General features: G+C 40.0%; 1 protein-coding gene across 2 annotated transcripts in view; it reads right to left on the bottom strand.

Moving 5' to 3' along the window:
* HHLA2 (HHLA2 member of B7 family) overlaps positions 1-20,274 on the bottom strand; it is a 74,949-nt gene that overhangs the window by 5,760 nt on the left and 48,915 nt on the right. The window contains exons 3-10 of one of the 2 annotated variants that reach the window (XM_087439559.1): positions 13,992-14,103; positions 11,702-11,791; positions 9,760-10,116; positions 8,498-8,761; positions 5,694-6,011; positions 2,909-3,028; positions 865-983; positions 211-267 (exon numbers count right to left, since the gene is read on the bottom strand). In XM_087439559.1, the coding sequence (XP_087295685.1) occupies positions 211-267; positions 865-983; positions 2,909-3,028; positions 5,694-6,011; positions 8,498-8,761; positions 9,760-10,116; positions 11,702-11,765 (1,299 nt within the window). In that variant the 5' untranslated portion in view covers positions 11,766-11,791; positions 13,992-14,103. The remainder of the gene's footprint in view (positions 1-210; positions 268-864; positions 984-2,908; positions 3,029-5,693; positions 6,012-8,497; positions 8,762-9,759; positions 10,117-11,701; positions 11,792-13,991; positions 14,104-20,274) is intronic. The other variant, XM_087439560.1, reaches the window with a different exon arrangement.

Genomic DNA, 20,274 nt, shown 5'->3' with positions numbered 1-20,274 from the left:
ACTTATTTAAGCAAGTAGAGCCTGTTTAATTATAGACATTGGGAAAAAGCTAATTGTATTTTTTTCCTGTTATATCATCCTGCAATCCCTCTTGCTTTTTTTTCTCTATAAAAGTCTTGCATGGTGATATGTGAATCAGTCAAAACTTCAATCACTGTTTTACAGTAGCATTCTTATACTAGAAGTGGTTTGATAAAGGAAGTGCCTCACCGTGTCTTCTGTATTATCAGTATTGCTGGTTCTCATTAGTGGAGACGTGACGCCACTCTACAGGACAAAAGAGAACACACTTTAAAAATATCTCTTTGCAAACACTCAAATTCTCCCTTATTCCTACCTCAATATAATTATGTTATTAGAATCACCTTAACTACTCCCCTTTCATATCTTTCTGCCAACGAATAGCATTAAAAATGCATTCAGGGTAGAAATACCTCATCAGAAACAAACAGCAGTCAATTCTTATGGCTGATTCAGGTGGTCCAAAGGGGGGAACGAAGGCAGTTCAGGCCAGGAATTCTTGGCTCTTTAGGCTTGTTGGCCTGATTCCTACCAACTGTTAACAATGGAAAATAACAGCCAAGGAGGTGATGGTTAAGGTGATACAATGTCCTTTCTCAAGGAAGGCCCTCCTTCTGGGCCTTGCTAACATCCAGGATAATTTATACTTATCCTAGACAAAGGGTATTTTTAATAGAAAAGGGAATTTAAAAGGAAAACATATGAACCATAGTCATACGAAACTACAACCAGGGACCTAGAGGTTGGCAAGGTTTTGTGACTTTTAGTGTAACAGCTTGAAATGTACATTAAGTCCATCTAACTACAGAACTATCGAAAATTCTTCTTAAAAAAGTGGCCTACCCTGTCATTGTCTTGCTGATGCCTCCCGGCTGCACTTCCAGTATCAGAATCCATCCTCCTCTCTGCCATGGGGAGCTGACCTGGATCAGTTCCATCTGCAGGGCGTCTCTGCCCTCTGTCTTTCAGTTGGATGGAGACCAGAGGGAGAGAAGAGCAAAATCAGGTATTTATTCTTCCAGCTCCTTCCCTGGAAGGTCGCCTTGGTGTGGCTGTGTCCTTCGAGTGAAGGTCATTCATTCTTCTTACAAGGCAGCTGATTTTACGTGACTCTCTCCTTCCAGGTTTTGGGAACTGTTCGCTCTCCTTGTCCCTTCAAGTTTAGGTTTGCTAGTGTATCAGCTGCTCCCAGCCCTGGGGGAGTGCACTATCTTCTGTGCTCCTCTCTGTACGGTTTTGAGTGTGCCAGGTTGTTCTCTGTTAGGACCTGACTTATACACACTTCCAATACGGAAACTAAACTATCATTCTTGAGCAGCGTGTAGCACCTCTCTCTCCTATAATTTGAACCCAATCCAATCAAAAGTATGATTATATTAGATGAGGGGTTGCATTTGGGGGCAAATGAGAGACTGCCATCTTTTCCTACTTCTGGCCGGCTAAGGGACAGGAGTAACAAGTAAGGGAACTAGCTTGCCTATTAGTACAAACAATCACTGGGCTAGAATTGGTGGAACTCTTGTTCACTGTCACCTTTAAAATCTTACTCTCAATAATAGTTTCTGCTATGACCAAATCTCCTAACTTCAGCAGGGGCGACAGGCAGGTGTCGACCAGAGGAAGGGACGTGGGATCTATCTCAACCTCCCAGGACACTCAGAGCCTTCTCAGGGGGATTATGGAATAAGGGAGAGCTTCTTGGGGCCTAGATCTACCTCTGGCCACTAGTTAGCTGGCTCAGTTTAGGTGGTGTCCTTAAGTCTGTCTTACACATCTACTAGCATTTGAGTTAATTTCTTGGATTCTAGTTTCCTGATCTATGAAATGTGGAAATAAAGAGATCTAATTCTATTGATAAAAGTCTTTTAAGTTCTGTGACCATGGCATCTTAATGTAACATTTTAATTAGTGTAGGTAATTAAATTACTATAAGTAACACAGGTTTGTTGGGGAAAATTTAGAAAAAGTTTTCTAAAAAATGTAACAAGGATTAAAATAAAATGGTCCATAAAGTACAATGCTGTTTTGAGCAGTAGCAACCATAGACAAAGCTCAAATAGAGAGAAAACAGAGCCCAGGGACTTAAGGAAACCCAGACATAACGGAAGCACCTGGGCAGGTATGTGGTGGAGAGGGGGCACCCTGTTTCCAAAGGCAACCATTTTTAAAACTTTGGCTTATTGATTTCCAGCTATTTTTCAATATAAGAAGATTGGGATCATCCTGTGTATTACTTCACTGCCAGATTTAATTTTTTTTTTCTCTTCTTTAGTAAAAAACAAAGTAACTTAAATGACATGTGATTTTCAATTAATTTGATCAAGTTCCTATTATTTACTGAAATAGTAGGAAAACTGGAAGTAATAGTAGTGTGCTGCAAAGAATGTGCTTGTACATAGCCTAGGGTGATTGACCATTTGATGGAGGATAAATTCCTAAAAGTAGAATAGTTAGCTGGAAATGTGGGAGTATTTTAAAGGATTTCTGATAAATTTTACAAATGACTCTCTAGAAAATTCAGATCAGTTTACATGCCCAGCAGCAGTGTAGGTGTGTAGTTGTATGCCATTTTTTTTTTCTGGTGAGGAAGATTAGCCCTGAGCTAACATCTGCTGCCAATCCTCCTCTTTTTGCTGAGGAATATTGGCCCTGAGCTAACATCCGTGCCCATCTTCCTCCATTTTATATGTGGGATGCCTGCTACAGCATGGCTTGATAAGCGGGACATAAGTCCACGCCTGGGATCCGAACCTGCAAACCCCGGGCCACCCAAGTGGAGTGCGCGAACTTAGCTACTATGCTACCAGGCCAGCCCCTGCATGCCATCTTTGATACATCTCTACCTGAAAACCTCGGGACAGAGCACGAGTTTTCTATGAGATATTACCTTGGCCGGAACAGATGTATGTTATTGCCAAAAGCACCAAAATCACGGAAATCACGAAAATCAAGGAAATCATGAAAATCACTAAACGAGTTTTCCAGGTAACTATTTTTTGACTTGCTTCTAAATAAAACAAACAAGAAATCTATAAGCTGGAAGAAAAAGTACCAAAAAATAAAACATGTGGGTGAGAGGGTAAGTATGTTTACTATTTTTAAACTGAGTTATTTCTGCATTCTGGATGGAAGGCAGATTTCATGTTAGTGAAAACACTTTTCATAATGAAAAGACTCATTAAAGATAAGGCCAGGGGCCTTATCTGGACCAGAGAAATTTCTGTGAGCATGAATACCTCCCAGTCTCAATGTCTCTCTTGTGGGAAACCCGCAAAAGCTGTAATATTAACTAATTTGGGGCTTAGTGAGGGTGGGAGTTGGGAGAGAAAAGAGTCTGAAAACTTCAGAGGCAATGAGTCTATTATGCACTTTAAGTTTCTGTTATTTTATATTGTAAAAAGAGAGTTAACACACTTTTACAAAGGAATAATTATGACTACAAACTAGCCTTAGCCCTGTGTTCTCCTGGGAAAATGAAGGGAGGGTGTAGTCCCCCCTTGGCTTGGAGAAGACAAGGTCCAAGAGGCATAGTGATCAGAAGTGTAGAGACAAGAAGAGCTGAGTAGGAGCCATGGTCTTGAGTGAGAGGTGACAGGTGATCATGAGGTGACAGAGAGCACTTGGAGCTCCTCAGGAATAACTGGAGAAGCCTGAACTTTTTCCAACATCTTGATTGGATCTAGAATTGTTGGACTTAGCATTAAAGGAAGTGGGCACTGCGGAAGGCAGAAACTTGGAGACCTGGAGGGACCAAAGTCAGAACCCCCAATCTTGTGATCTATGTTCTATCAAAGAGTGGGGAGCAAGCATTAGAGCACAAAGGCCAATTCAGGGGGAAAAATGTTTATGGCTGTTCTTTAAAGTGAGCAGCTCTGTATAACAGATGTCAATTTTTATGAACATACTCTTAATAATGTTTTGCAACCAATAAAACATTAATCTCTCCACATATTTGTGTCATTTTGGAATTCTATACTCATGTAAAGAAGGAGCAGTTAAGTACAAATGTTAAATTGACTGTCTAAAGTGGTTTCTTATGCATATTTTTCCTCCTGTAGAAAATCTTGCAGGGAATAGCTGCTTCTTACTTTATCCACGACCCTCAGTTCCCCTATCTGTAAAGAGATTTGCCCGAGTTCACCTATTGAGTCAGCAGCAAAATTTAGCAAGAATTATTTAACTCCATTGAATTCAGTGCAACCTTTATTGAGCAGAACTAGACTCCAGGAATCATAAGCCCCCCTATCTGGGCCTCCTTTTCAAATGTTGTAGCATCTCCTGGGCAAGACAGCAAGTGGGAAATTGAAATTCAGAATAGAAAACCAAGTTTCCTTGAAAGAGTGATGTCTAGGGTGCTGAGACTGTTGACCCTGTTCTCTGCCCTGCTGGGGGAGCTCCTTCTACAGGGCAGGGGGGTGGGGTGAGATGGGGAGGTGGGGGATAGTGTGCTTGGACCCTCCTCCAGCCTCAATGGGCCAGGGTTTACTTGGGAATGAGAGGTTCTGAAAAGCTTCTTTTCTTTGTCAGAGATGGAATGGTCCTGATGCTTTGCTTTGTATAAACTGAAAATGAGATCTCTGATTAGGAAGATGCGCCATGTGTGGTTTTCAGCCCGCTTCTTCCTGATTATTTTTCTGCACTCCAAAATGAATCAACATGAGGCAACATTTAAAAAAAATAGAATACAAGCTTAACTGTATTTTACATAAAACTGACACTCCTGTCTTGGAGAAAAACAGGAGCTTCAAATACCTCCCAGTTTTCAGTACTATCAAAGTGGCAGCTTCACAAAGGGAGTGTTGTTATCACACAGCATCTAGAAGTTTCTATGTATTTGAAGACCACTTGACCTAAGGAAAACCTGTGCTCTTATCTCCAAATCTCACTACGTAGAATCACCAAACTTCCAAATATGTTATTCCTCCTAATTTTCACAACTAGAATGATAGAAATATTTCTAAAACATATGTTCCACTGACTCAAATATCTTTATTAAGAAGTAGAAAGAGAGCTTCCATGGTCTCCCATGATGCCAAGTTGACAGCTTAAGGGTAAGGGGATCAACCAGCACTCCTAGAAAGTCAGGTTCATGGGCACACATTCCATGGCTCTATGGTTAGTGGACTAGAAATATTTTAAATATTGAGTTTTGGCAGTTAACTATCAATTGAGGCAAAAATGAGCTGAATCAGGCATACACCTATTGTTTCAAATGTCCTTTGGTGACTATTTCCACCAGGTTCACAGACAGTGCCGTGATTCCCCAGCATCCAGCGGGGCCCAAATTCTAACTTCCCACTGTACAGCCTCAACTCCCAAAGGCCCAGGTCCAAAGGCATGTATTAGGCACAGTGGAAAGCAGGACTTGAAGGCGCTCATCCCATCGAGTCACCAAAATGTGTATGTTTCCTCTTCATTTCTGAATCCCTGAATCCCTGAAGAGGAAATCTTGTGGGACTAATATATATATATATATTTTCCAGTACAGGACTTTTGTGTGGTTGAAGGAAGGAGGGTTGTCTACCATCTTGACCAGAAGCATCCCTGTAGATAATATTTGGAGAAATACTAGTGTAAGGTACCCTTTAAATGCCAACCTAATTTTCCTGTTTGATACTCACAATCTCTACTGCTATGGCCAAAACCCATTATCAACCCTACTTGTAACTTACCTATATGAAGTGTTTGGACGGCGAGTAAAGTATATTTGCTTGAAGAAATATTACATAAGTATTCCCCACTGTCTGCAATGCTAAGAGCCTTCAAAGTCAAGGAGAAGTCACTCTGGTTTATTAGCTCTTTGTTCCATGAAAATCGAGGTTCATTGACAGTCATATTTTGAGAGGAGCTCAGAAAGTAAGCCAGGATAGGGGAAGTCCCACTTTCCACTCTGGACCAGGTGACTATGAAGTCTTGATTTGGTAGAAAAAAATTGCTTGCAAGTTCACATGAGAGTGACATGTGTTCACTTTGCATTTTATGAAGCCCATCTAACAATAGGATAGAAAAGGAGACATCAATGAAAATAAAATTTTCCAATGAATTTTCTAAGTTACACTTAGAAACGCATGTAGAAATATCTTTGAAAATAACTTTTTTTGTGTGTGTGAGGAAAATCAGCCCTGCGCTAACATCTGCCAATCCTCCTCTTTTTTTGCTGAGGAAGACTGGCCCTGGGCTAACATCTGTGCCCATCTTCCTCCACTTTACGTGGGACGCCACCACAGCATGGCTTGCCAAGTGGTGAGTTGGTGCGTGCCCGGGGTTCTGAACCGGCAAACCCCGAGCCACCTCAGCGGAGCACGCGCACTTAACAGCTTGTGCCACCGGGCCGGCCCGGAAAATAACTTTTTGAAAAGCAGCTAGATATTTGTGCCATGGAGTTTCTTAAAAGAAAATCTTTCCTACCATTATTTAAAGTCTCCCACCAAGGTGAAGTTTAGGCCTTCAAGGAGGCCTAAGCCTGGGCCAGCTAGGGAGGTGATACACCGGGGTTTTAACAGTGAGCACTCATGGGCGTTGCCACCAGCTACCAGCCTTTTTAACTCAATGTTCTTCTGTTGACCCCCTCAATTGTTGGTGTTCCCCAGGACTCCCCTCTTGTCATTCTATCTACTCCCTAGTAGTCTCTGTTTCGTGCATGGTCTCAACCACTTCTTAATCCCTCTTTCTGGACAAAGTCTCTTTTCCCGTACGTCAGAAGTATATTTCCAACTGTGGTGTAGGTCATCCCCCACTGGACCAAGCTCTTTTAGAGCAGACACTCTGCTGGGTATTCTCGGCTTGTCCCTCCAGATCCAGCTCCATCTCGTCCCTGTTCTGTAGTTCTGTAGGCTGGCCTTCATGAACTGCCATGGATTGTTCTCCCTGGCTCTAGACTCACCTCCTTTCCAGTCCAGCTGCTAGAAAGTGATGCCATAGCAAGCCACCTGAAATGCGAGTCTAGGATCTCGCTGATGCTTGAACTCCTTCTTTGGCTCCACGCCACCTCCAGGACCCGGGTGAAGCTCCTTAGCAAGATGGAGGCCTTTGGTCTGGTTTTTGCCTCCCTCTCCAGGTTTCTCTCTCAATACATTAGCTTGACTCTCAATCACTTATACTCCCACAAATCCAGGCAATTTTACTCCTCTGTACTTTTTACCTGCAATGCCTATTTCCCCTGAAATTTCCTTCTACTCTTTAAAAATTCTGCCATTATGCAACTTCCTTAGGTATATATTCTGTAATAAGCCCATTTATGCCCAACTACAGTGAACAGAATTAATCATTTTCTTTGTATGCTACCTTCCTGATTTAGTTTTATTTTTACATGTTTGTACTAGATGCTGTGGATCCAGAAATGCGTAAGAGTCCTTGTTCTTAAGTTCACAGTTCTTAAGTTCACAGTCACTTAAGTTCTTAAGTGCACAGTTCTTAAGTGCAACAAAGCTTGGCACATAATAGATCCTCAACAAGAAGAAGTAGTGTTAAGCCTAAGGAACTGTTGGTGCTTCAGGATATTAATTCTGAATAAACATGAGAAACTACAGTTTTCCAAAGAAAATGTTTACAACTTAATATTAACACTTTCAACCCTTTTCCATGTTTCCATTGCTGCCTGGCTGATGAAAAGTGAACACTGGGTGTCCATGCCTTTAACACTGCAATTATGAGAGGGTGGTGAGTCACTCAGAATTTTAGTGTTTTCTTGGTGAACGTTTTGTGAATATAAAACTCAGGGGAAGAGAAGGCCAAAAAGGATAGCTAACCTCCACTCTTCCCGTATAATGCAGATTTACAGAAAAATTTTGCTTTGCTTCTAACGAAATATAAAACAATAATTTTCCTTGGAATTGGATATGTGGTGTCAAATTAATTTTTTTCCCCTTAATCTTTTCTTAAACAGTAGGTTATAAATATAGAGATGGATCAGAGTTTGGGTTTATTTAAATAAATGTGAGGAAGGAGGGTTAAAAACTGCTCATGCTATGATCAACGTGTTGATAAAGACTAATGGGCTAATAGTATGTAAAGAGAAGCAATAATACGAATTAATTTTTGTTTAGTTAGAAGATTGGCAAAGAATCAGAGATTGTGACCTGCTAATAGATAAGCATTCTTTCCTTCTCCTCTGATCTTTTAAAGTGCAATGCAGGTAGAAAATCTCTTTGGAAGATGAACAATAGAGAAAAACAGTGATATTCATGGATGGATTTCCTGCTTTCTGTTTCAAAAATGTTTTCCTTCACTTATAAACACCTAGCAAGGTAGGAATTACTTCTGTTTTATCAATGAGGAACTAATGCTCAGAAGTAAAAATGATTGCTTAAGGTAACACAGCCAGTAAGTATTACACCTGGGACTCCAGCCTCTGTCTTCTAACCGCCGCAGATGCATTTTCTCTCTCTTCTCTTCTTTATTTCCCCGTAAATCAATCCCCATTTCCCCCCCAACCTCCGACATAGCACACGTACACAGAAAGCCCTTCAGGGCCTACCTTTCATTGTCCATCGCCCTGTCCATGTTTGGTTCAGCAATGAATTTTCAATAGCACATTCATAAGATGAATTTGATCCTGTAATATTTACTACACTGTTAATATAAAGAGGACCCAAAGACCCGGTCTCTTCCGTATTGCTTTCAGAGATAGGTGCCTTGTCCATCTGCCATGTGACATTGGGACGAGGAGAACTCAGCACGCTGCAGGTTAAGAAGCTGTCTGTGTTCCTCTTTTCATACTTCATCACAGGTGTGACGAAAACTATGAGGGACAAAGGAGGGCACATGAGGAACTGTCATCATTAGCTTCTTTTTAGGCCATCTATGCAGAACAGTTATTATTTTAATACCCCTGAAATAAAAAGCTAAGCTTTATGAGCAAAACTGGGCAGTTACTGAAAGGAAAAACAAAACAAAAACTCTGTAGAACCTTAAGATATAGTGTAGTTATCTACAAGGGAAAAAAAAAAGAGCATTCATGGATACGTAACAACTAGCAATCTCAATCCTCTGAAAAGAATTCTAGAAAGAAATCTAAAGGCCTCACTGAAGAACCAAAATGTGGGTGTCGAGTCTATAAACTAGAGCTCATGCAGCAGGCTGAACACTTCAGGTACTGGCTGTGAGCCTTTGTGACTCTTTGTTTATACATAATTCTTAAATTTCTGAGTCAAGGTCTGAAGCAGCTAAATGGGACAGAAGGAGAAGGACCAAGTGCTGGATTAAACAACCCATTAGAAAATCAAGCCCCACCCGCCCCCAATAAATAGATAAAGTTAATATGGACAGGAGGAAAGCATATAATATTAAAATTAACTTCATTGAGAAAAGAGGAAAATGTAATTTAAATCAATAATTCGATATGTTTTTAGCCATCATATTGGCAGAAATTTTTAAGATTGATAATATTAAGTGCTGATAAGACTAGGAGAAAATGGATAGTTTTATGCTGCTGGTGGCAGTAATGTAATAAAATCTTCCTTCTGATACTTCTCTTTCAGATCATTTCCCAGTATTAAATATAAGGATCTTCATCACAACATTTTTTGTAACGTAAAATGCTGGAAATACCTGAATATCCACCAATGGGGAGTGGGTGTATCAATTACAGCACGTCTATACTATGCTTTAAAAATAATGAGTTAGATTCATATGAATGGACTTGGAAGGAAGCCCATAGCATTTTAGGAAAAAGACATTTCAGAAAAACATGGAATGATATCATTGCTATGTTTTATAAAACTTTACATGCACATTTACCTCCCACCTTTAACACCACTTTCTTTGTGGTTTTTCCAGATGCTGTTCCCACATAGCAAGTATAAATTCCTTCATCCAGAAGGCTTAATCTTCTGAAAGACAGGGAGGCATTCCCATTGTGAATTTCACTATGGAAGAGGGATGTCCTGTTTGTGTATCTGGGATTTTGCTTTTCCAAATGGTCACTGCCTTTGTAGTATTTGTAAACGTTGTGAGTGTCTTTATCCTTCCAGTGAATTACAACTTCAGACCCATTCTCAAATGAGCAAGGGAGAATTACATCTTCATCAAGTCTTCCAATGACTGTTTGCTCACTCGGAGTACTCATATAACCAAAGAAACCTGAAAAGAATGTCTCTAAAATCAAGAAAAAAGAAGTTAATAAGAGAATTAGTGATGGGTGCTTATCAAGAGATAGCAGGACTATCCTAGGTCAGCAGCCTGATCACTACCTCATCAAGAACCTTTGCTAGTTTGATTACTAGAAACAAGCCATGAAGATCTGTGTTTGAGTTACTACAATTTTAATTGAATGCTTGTTTGATTCATTGTAACTATGACAATTGGCAATAGATTAAAACATAGAAACACTAGTTTGCTACCCATTTGATCAATTGTTTCAGGTCTCGTCTGATCCTGGCCTGCTACAGTGCTGAAAATTATGTATATAAAAGACTCCCTGTTGATTTTTATTCCCCTGAACATATTCACTTTTAACACCTACTATAACAATAACAAATTCCTTTATCCAGCTGGCTGGAGCTAGCAGGCCCTAAAAGAATACAACAAACTTAGCTTGGTTGGGTGAGGAAATACTTGGAGCATGAGGAAGACAATGTTGAGTTCAGGAATCTGTTAGGAGTATCCAGACTCTAGTCTCAAGTGGGAAAGAACATGTGCAGGGGGAGTCCAAAAGGAGAAATGAAGTGATGAAGCAACTCATTTATTTTGGGTTTAGGACCACTCTCAATACGTCCTATGAATCCATCAAAACGTAGCAAAGGAATATTATTCTAGATATAAATATAAGGCCAATCCTCTTGATTTATATATGTGTTTGTGTGTGCATGCATGCAAGTATATATACATATATACATACATGTTTTTTTTACTGTGAACTTCAGAAGTTGATTTTAAAAAGCAAATGGATTCGTCACAATAAAGATTTTTGCAAAGAAAATGTACTTAGCCATTTCATAATCATTGAAGGCAGTATCCAGCTTCTTTGACCAATTCACAAAAAACATTTTAAGTAGCTCTTGTACCCTATTTATGGATTCTACGATATTAGGACATTATCTTACAGACAATGGAGTAAAATCCTCTGGACCTTGGCCAAGGCCACCCAAGATGCCAGAATTGGGTGTTCAAGTGGCCATGTAATAGTCTTTTTCCTATGCTTCCTCCTCTGGGGCTCTTTCCAGGCTGCATGTCTCACTTCTCTCAGAGAAGTTTAATTTATTCCTGTACAGAGAGCTAGAGATATGTGGTCTTACATCTCTGAGAGAGAGACATGGACAGGTGGTAAAGAACAGAGTGGTTTTGTTGACCTTCCTAATTGCTCTACTAAACTGTCTAATATTTCATTGAATAATTCAAAATGCCTATCACAGGACCTAGCAAAGCTGATAATGCCTTCTGTGTTGAGTAAGTAACAAACTTACACTTAAAAAAAAAAAAATCAATCAACCAATCAATCAAACTTTCCTTTCTAGTGATTTTGTATCTGGTAGCAGATAACAGATTAATAAGAGTCTTAATCAGAGTAGACAGGAGAAAATATGATTTTTAATCTTCATGCAGACTTCCAGTCTGTTTCCTGCTTCTCATTAACTGATCTTTCAGAAAATTTCACAAATCTATGGCATTTTGCAGTATGTGCTCATGTTCCTCTCTAATGGCACAAATAACTAATACATGGGCGTATTATAAAGAAACTTACCTTGAAATCCTCTCAGAGATAGTGTAAGAAGGAGGAAGAAAGACAGCACTGCCTGTGTCCTCATGTCTTATGGAGGTCATATTAATTATACTATCAAAGAGAAGCAAAGTGTTCATGTTATGGATTTTAAGTACAAACAGGAATTGGAACAAAAAGAATTAGTCTGACTATAGAGAATTAGTTAAATAAACTATGGTACATCCACAAGAATAATTCTTCTGCAGCCCTTAAAGATGATATTGTAAAAGATGGTTCAATGGCATGGAAGGAAGTTCTTAATGCTATAGGAGAAAAATCAGATTACAATGCAACTTTTAAGTAGCATAATCCCTTTTTAAAAGCACACAGATTTCTGCACATAGGAGACTGATGTGACATCACTAAAAATTCACTGGCTTGTTAACTCTGAAGAGCAGGTTTCACATCAAAAGCAGAGCCTGCTCTTTAATAGATCCTGAAAAATGGCTGTTGAATGAATCAAGATTTGGTATGTATTCAATGGTGGTTCTGTGGATAATAGTTTCTGTCTGTTATTTTTGAAGATTTCTACAATGGACATGAACTGCTTTTACAGTAAATATACCAAAAACAAATTCAATTAAATATTAAATGCCAATGACATTAACTATGGTGTTATTTGTAATCACACATAAAAAACAATTTAAACCTGGAAGCATATTCTTAAATATCCAATAATAGTGCAAATCATAAGGCAGCCATTAAAATCATGGTTTACAAAGAGTGTTTAAAAAATTAAAATAGTGAGAAAATATAGATGGCAAAATGTATACACACACATAATATAATTTCCAGTAAGTAAAATAAAACTGATTCTCTCTGGTAATGGGAATATAGATAATTTTTACTCTTAAGAAAATAGCTTGTTTAAAGAATAGCATACAATTAGTTTTAAAAATCTCTAAAAGAAAATTTTAAAGAAATCATTTGGAAGCTCTACTATTATAAGGTTGTATTCTAAATTTGCTGTAGGATATGAAATTTAAGAACGATTAAAACCACTCTAAAAAATAAAATTAGATTCCTTTATCACATCTTATCAAAATAAAACCTGGTAAATTAATAATTTATAGTTTTATTTTTACATTTTAAATACTAGAAAAAAATAATTGAATATACAACCTTGGAAGAGGGCCTTTTTAACATGACTATACATTTTCTATTATAGATATGTCTACATAAAAATTGGAAAAGGAACAAAAACAAATATTAAAATACAAATAAATATGGACAACATTTGCTATATGACAAAGTTATCACTCCAATAGCTTCCGTCTTTCTCAGAGCAATAGCTAACATGTTTGGTAAAGTGAAAATTTGTCAATAGCATTAGTTATGAAAATAAGACTTTTATATTTCTTCCTATAGATGTATTTGAACATATAATATACGAAAGAAGATATATCACAATGATTATCTCTGAATATTAAGATTACAAGTAATTGTTAAACTCATTTTCTATTTTGAACATATATAAATATGTAATAATACTTTTTACTTTTATAGGCAAAAACTAAACCTTAATAAAAAAAACTTCAATTAAAAAACCCTAAGATTTAAGCACAATCTCTTTCCAAGCAAAAATGAATTCAAATTCGCCATGTTTAATGTAACTTTGGGACTGTCCTACTATAGGTTCACCTTCCCACTCTCCATAATGATTCCAATATTTGCTACCTTTTCTTGAAACTTCCAATATCCCCTTTTCCCATATCCTGTTCAGCTAATGCTCTTGCTTCATTAATTAGTTGTAATCAATTATGGATACTACCTTATTTCCCTACCACCAATTCAACCAACCCATTAACAGCTGTGTCCACTCTTTCGGCCCCCCATCTGCTCTTATCCAAAGCCAAACACTTCACTTTTACTCTTCATCCCACATTTTGGGGGTTCAAGAAATTTGTCTCTGCAATTATATCCCCTCTCTACTGTACCATCAGGTTCTCTCTACTAGATCAATCCCATGAGCATAAGTGCTCCAACATCTCCCATCTTAAGACCATGAGAAAAACAATATTCTCTTCTGACACTTAATTATCTATCTACCTAGTTCTCAGTTCCACTAACTTCTTGGAATAACTGTCAAAATAGCCATACCCGTTTCCCCTTTACAATCTCTCCTCAATCCACTCTGGGCTCCTGTGTGCATGACATGTCATGTTGCCCTTGGCAGTGTCACCAGGAACTTCCATGTTGCCAAAAACAGTGGATACCATTTGTCCTCATCTTATTCACTCTCACAGCAGCATTCAGCATAATTGGCTGTTACCTTTCTCCTGTAGAGGATTCTTTCTTGCTTTCTGAACCTCCACATTCTCCTATTTTCCTTCTTCACTGCTGATCCTCCTTAGTCCTTTACTGGGCCTCCTCCTCTGCTTGCCCTATTTATGTGGAAATATGGAATGTTCTTAGGCCTTATACTTTCTCTATTCTCTCCCTGTAGATGAGTTCCTCTATTCCAGGGCTCTAAATGCCATCTGTACACCAAGGATTCTCAAACTTACCTACTGAGTCAAGGTAGTATATTCAACAGCACATTTGACCTGTCCATTAGATGCCTTATAGGCATCACAGAATTAACATGAACCCTTGGTTTCCACCTCATTCCCTTTACCACTGCTCTCTGCCCCACCCCAAACAAGACAAGACAACAAAAATGACCCTATTCCTCCTCTAGTCTTCATCTTCATTTGGTTCAATAATTGATACCAAATCCTCCTAGTTGTTTAAGGCAAGAATCTTACAAATCAACCTTGATCCTTCCTTTCCCTCATGTTCCATATCTAATCCATTAACCAGGCTTTTTCGTTCATGAATTAGATAAAATCCATTATTTGTGCATTGCTCTTCAACTCCACCGTTCACATCCTACTCCAAAGCCACTGCCATGTCTTACTTGGATGTCTAAAACCCATATGTGGCTGGTTACCCTTTGCCACCTTACTATCTTGCCTCCTTACAATCCACTGTCAATACAGCAGTCAAGAGTCATATTTTTAAAATATAAATCATTCTATGACATCCTCCTAATTAAATCCCTCCAGTGGCTTCCCACCACACTCAGATCCAAAATTTTAACCCTCACTAACCAAGCCTTGTGTGCCGTGGCTCCCAGTCCTGCCTGCCCCTCCACCCTCTCCCATAATAACCCATAACATACATTCCAAAAGGCTTGTGAACACAAGTGCTCCAATTCAAGGGTCAGCATGAGCATGAGCCGAAAATTAGGCCCTTGAGACTATTCAATTTATGTCTTTTGAATAAAATGACAAATTACAGTAGCCCATTTATCATCTAAGATAAAGTGCTATGAATAAAAAAACATACTCAACCTCTTCTACACAAAGGCTTGATTTAGCACTGTTGAAATAATTTCAGCATTCAGCAAAGTGAGGCAGTTAATGAGTATTTGGCCCTATTTTTATGCCTAAGCTTTATTTTTAGACATTTATTTTCTTCCCCCAAAGCAGCAGAAATCTTCCACCTTGGATTAAACTGAAGTTACCCAAGTTGCAATCAGCACCCTTACAAAAGGGCTCAAATGTTAGCAGCATCTCGTGCTGGTACTTCTTGGCTGGATTCCAGATGTGGAGGAGAAAGGCAGAGAGGCAGCCTCTGTAATGGAACATGGCAAAAGGAAATCCAGATGCTAAGACTACTCAGACAGCAGAGAAAATTGAGGCCATTCTACAAGCATAAAATAAAGAGGACAGAACAGCTGCCCCTGTATCCATCTTAATGGCTGCAGACCAGGTTGACTGCAGCCATCAGCACTGTGACATTGAGACAAATTTCACTTGTGTTCAGGTCAGATCCTTTAGCCTGCACATCAGTGACACTCAAGACTAGTCCTAGCCTCGTAACTGCTGGCCTACATATGACCAGAGCCACATAATAAGTCAATTCTCCTTTTTTGCAAAAACAAGAATATTTCACATCACTTGCATCAGTTCACATTATGAATTCCTTCAGGAAAAGCAGCTTCCAGGGTGCTACATCCTCCTCTGCATTGTTTTTAAATTCAGTGCCTCTCCACAGGCTCATGGCGCTGAGTCAATTTGCAAAAGAAGTCATAAAGGGAAAACTCTGTAGCATCCTAGGGATTTCTCCTTGGCATCCACTTAGATTTTAATAGGATTGACTTTGTTTAGATAGAAAAAGTAAAAAAAAAAAAAAAAAGAACAATTTTAGGATTACTCTTTCTTTACTCAAAAAAATCTCTGATATTTTATGGTGAAAATGTGCCACTTGAGGATTTATACATTGGGTTAAAACTTTGAATCTCTAGGGGTACTGTCTTTGCTTCAGGCTCTGTTTTTTGGGGGAGAGGGGGAGTAGTTCTTGGTTGGTTGGTTTGGAAACCAGGTTAAAAGTGTGTGCTAATAGGGACCAACCCGGTGGCATAGTGGTTAAGTTTGCACGCTCTGCTTCAGCATCCCAGGGCTCATGGGTTCAGGTCCTGGGCTTGGACCTACACACCACTCATCAAGCCATGCTATGGCAGCATCCCACATACAAAATAGAGGACGACTGCCACAGATATTAGCTCAGGAACAATTTTCCTCAAGCAAAAAGAGGAAGATTGGCAACAGATGTTAGCTCAGGGCCAATCTTCCTCAGTAAAAAAAAAAAAGTATGTGCTAATGCATCTTTGGGAAGGTGCAAAGGTGCAGTTGCAGGGCAGCAGAGTGACAGAAAAGGGGAAGCGAGACAAGGAAGAAGGGAAGCAGATACTAGGTGGTGATTGCCTTGCTGGCCATGGCTTTAGAACAGAAACACAGCAACCGGCTCAGGCATCTCCAGGCACGCTCTACAGAACTACAGCACTTCAGCACAACCCATCAGAGGGAGAGAGCAAGAGCAATTTATCTACAGGTTTTCTCCCTCGGTCAAAGATTTCCCCATGGGGCTTCAGCTGCTGTGCTCCTCCTGGCTGTGCACCTGGCCCCTTGGGACAGCCACTAAGGAAGCCAGGTGTCATGCCTCACAGTATCTCATTGTCGATGCAAATAATCCATAATCAATCTATAAATAAAAATTGGGGTGAGTTTATTATATGAGCCAGTTTGAGGACCATATAGCCCGGGAGAAACTACCTTCACCAAGGAAGGAAGCACGCTAAAGAAGTGGGATATGCAGAGAGGTTATACACTGTCTTAGAACAAAGGGCATACATCATATATGACAGGAATGCCCCTTTTACAACAGTCATGAGATGCCTTGCTGGCACAGCAGGTCGGTGGTTGCAAGGTGAGCACAGCAGGTCGGTGGTCGCAAGGTGAGTTAAAGCAGGTTAGTAATTAATCCTGAGTTTCTGGGTAGAAATGCTTATGAGTAAAGAAATGCGGATATGGGGAAGGCAACACCCCTATCTTTAAGGGCATCATTCTTGGCTTTGGGACCTTGTAAATGTTTAAACCAGATGTACAATGCATGCTCAGCAGGCCACGTCAGGCCTTTCTGGAAAAACAAGGTCAGGCCGAATTAGTTTTAAACCAAATGGCTTCCTCATATCCTCCAATATATCCTATTGCTTTTCAGTTTTGCGTCAGCATTTTGAGTCTGGAAATATAGGGCAGGGGAAACCACAGCCTCTGTGAGTCTCTCTCCTTGGGTCATGTCTGTACTCTGTGGCTGTTGCACCTCCCATTGTGGTGGATACAATGGAGGACACGCTGAAGTTGGCCTCCCCAGAGGTGGGGTCAGCTGCTGATGTTTGGAGATGAGGCAATGGCACTGGGGCTGGGGCTTTTGTCCAACCAGCCGAGGGCCCAGAAGACAGATGAGGCCAAGAAAATCTTGGGAGGCTCATAAATTGAGTCCAATAAAAGTAGCTATTTCAAAAATGCCCGACGTTTAATATCTCATATTTTGCTATGTTAGCAGACCCTTCATCACCTGCCCAGGTCCCCTGCGATCACTTTTATCAGTTCAGTTTTCCCGCATGCCTTCCTCAGCTACTGCCACCCGCTCTCATAACTTCCACCTTCTCTGGAGGATTGCCCTTAGGTGATGGAAGCTGTGGTTCTGGGAGTCACACTCCTCCTCTACTCCCCACTCAGTGGTGGCTTCAAGGGAAGAGACATTCTGTGGTTCAGAGCTCTACTGGGAGTGAGGCTGAGACTTCACCTGAAGCCACATCCTTGCTTAGCTTCCATATCTGCCCCATCCTGCTTCCCACGCTTCCTTACAGATTTCTCCTGAAAACACTCCCTCATTACTTGTCCACAAATCGCCATCTCCAGTGGGGTTGGTTCCCTATAAACAGAGCTCGAGACAAAGCTCATGTATAGGAAACCACATTACACAGGGCGGGCCAGGGCACTACTGAGCCTCCAGGGAGCATTTTCCAGTTCAGATTCCCATCACCAAGTGTTTCTTCTTGCCAAAAGGGTGGATTATATAATCCTCCTCAACAGCTCTCTATACACAAAAGAAGATAATTGGACAGAGTGGGGCTTTTTTTAGCAAGAACACTGCAAAGCCAAGACATCAGACAAAAGAAAGTGCCGGGCTTAACAAGGCAGATGGCAGGCATTTTGTTGAGCACATCAAGGTGGTAAGCAATTGAACAGGACTCCATTAAGTGGTGCGAGGTTTGAACATGTGCAGATGTAAGGCCAAGGACTTCTTGGAAATCGTCACCTCTCCCTATGAAACACACTGATAGATGCCCATGGCGCCAAATGCCTCTGCAAGCCAGTCTGCTGTTACTGTATCCTTCTACTCCCACCAGTTCAGTGTGTCACTATCATTAAATAATTCAACTAACTGTTGTGTTAATCGATTAAATGGGAGTACAAGACAAACTTGGTGTTACTCCAACAACTAAGTTGAATGAGATGAATGCTTTGGAAAGGCTAAATTAAGGCAAGTGACAAAGAAGGAGGGAAGAAAATTGCTATTGGATTAGGTGTGGGAGAGACAATAGTGAAACACTGAAAGCAAATTGTAAAGGTCTAGAAGGAGTTGGACTCTCTCGTAACAATCTGAATGCAAAGTTCTCTGGCCACTTTCACAAAACAAAAACTGAACATACTAGATGGTGCATTTTTGATGTAGCTTGTGCAAGAAAGATAATACAGAAAATCAAACAGTGGCACCATATTTAGAACAAGGCCTTGGCCTCCTCCACTCAGAAAAATAGAAAATAGATGGACATTTGTGTATTTTAATTTTAAAAACATTCAAAATATGTAATTTGGATACCCAACTTTTTTTTCCCCTTAACCAGACCAACTACTGGGTCTGACTCTGTCAGATGTAAGGATTTCGACCAAAGTAATGAGAGCTCTGTAATGATACAGTGAACTCTCACCACAGATAATGTGAGACAAAGTTCTATAACACAGTGAAGGAGCAGCAGTATGTGGGGGTCAAAGAATCTGCCAGACTGCACTAGGAGGTTCCTTCCTAATGTTGGCTTAGGTTTATCACCTAATTCTGATATCAGAATCCCATCTGATGATGGTCACGGTTGTTATATTTAAATACGCCTACTGTATAGTAAGTGATATATTCAGTATTCCTCATTCCCCAGTATGAGATTAACTATTCTGACTTCATCCCCGTGTCATCCTTTCAAATCAGAAGTAAAGAACTCCTCCTCGTATCCACCTATCAAGGCACTGGGGTTGAGTGACTTGTAACAGAATATCAGAATCAAGGATTTGGGGTGAAGAATAGGTATAGCCCAATCTTTACAAGACTTATTCCTAGCTGCACAGACTGCTTCGAACTTTTATGAAGTGATGCTTTATAGAGGACTTCTCTCTGGCTGGTGCTTGTACCTATGTATACCTGAAGTGGTGGCTTTCAGTCCTTAGAATTTAAGACTGTAGCCAACCCAACCAGTTGGTGTGCAAGAAGAGAGAGGCTGTAGGCCTAGCTCTGTGTCCACAGCTCAGTGAGTCATTTCCAAAGTATCGTGGTTATCAGGCTGGCCTTGTACCAGTGAGTTTTCTGTACTGCTCAGTCAATTCTGCCAAATAACTTTGTTTGTAAAGCTCCATTGCTTCAGCCCTATCTTCTACTCACAGCCCATCCCTGAATTAGAGTCAGAAAATGTTAAAGTTCTGAGAAACAAGAGAAAAGTAAATACCTCGAATTTATCCTGACCTTCTAGGAAATAGGACTCGATTTTTCTTTGCATGGTACCCCACTCTGTCATCCACTAAGCTTTTCTGCCATTAAAAACATATAATTTGAGCATTTCCTATGAGTCGCAAACTGTACAGGGATGAATCAGACAGTCCCTAAGCTCAAAAATTTCAGTCCGGTACCAAAAGATGGACAGGCTATATAAACAAATAAATCATAATACAGAGATATAGGCAGTAATAAGAACTCCCACCAGGTGCTATGGAAGAACAGAGGAAAACACTTGAACTTAGTGGGGGCAGCGTGTTAAGGAAAGCTTCTTGAAGCATCAGTTTTGAAAGATGAGGAGAAACTGGCCTATAAGGGAGAGTAGAGGGACGCAAGGGAGGGAAGATATTCTAGGCAGACAATAGAACAAGGATACAGCTGCAACGGAGAACATAAGTACCAAG

This window comes from Ceratotherium simum, chromosome 15, assembly GCF_057802395.1.
Source record: "Ceratotherium simum simum isolate JZ-2026a chromosome 15, ASM5780239v1, whole genome shotgun sequence".
In the NCBI taxonomy this organism is placed as follows: domain Eukaryota; kingdom Metazoa; phylum Chordata; class Mammalia; order Perissodactyla; family Rhinocerotidae; genus Ceratotherium; species Ceratotherium simum.
This window is presented reverse-complemented; position numbering and strand designations above follow the sequence as displayed.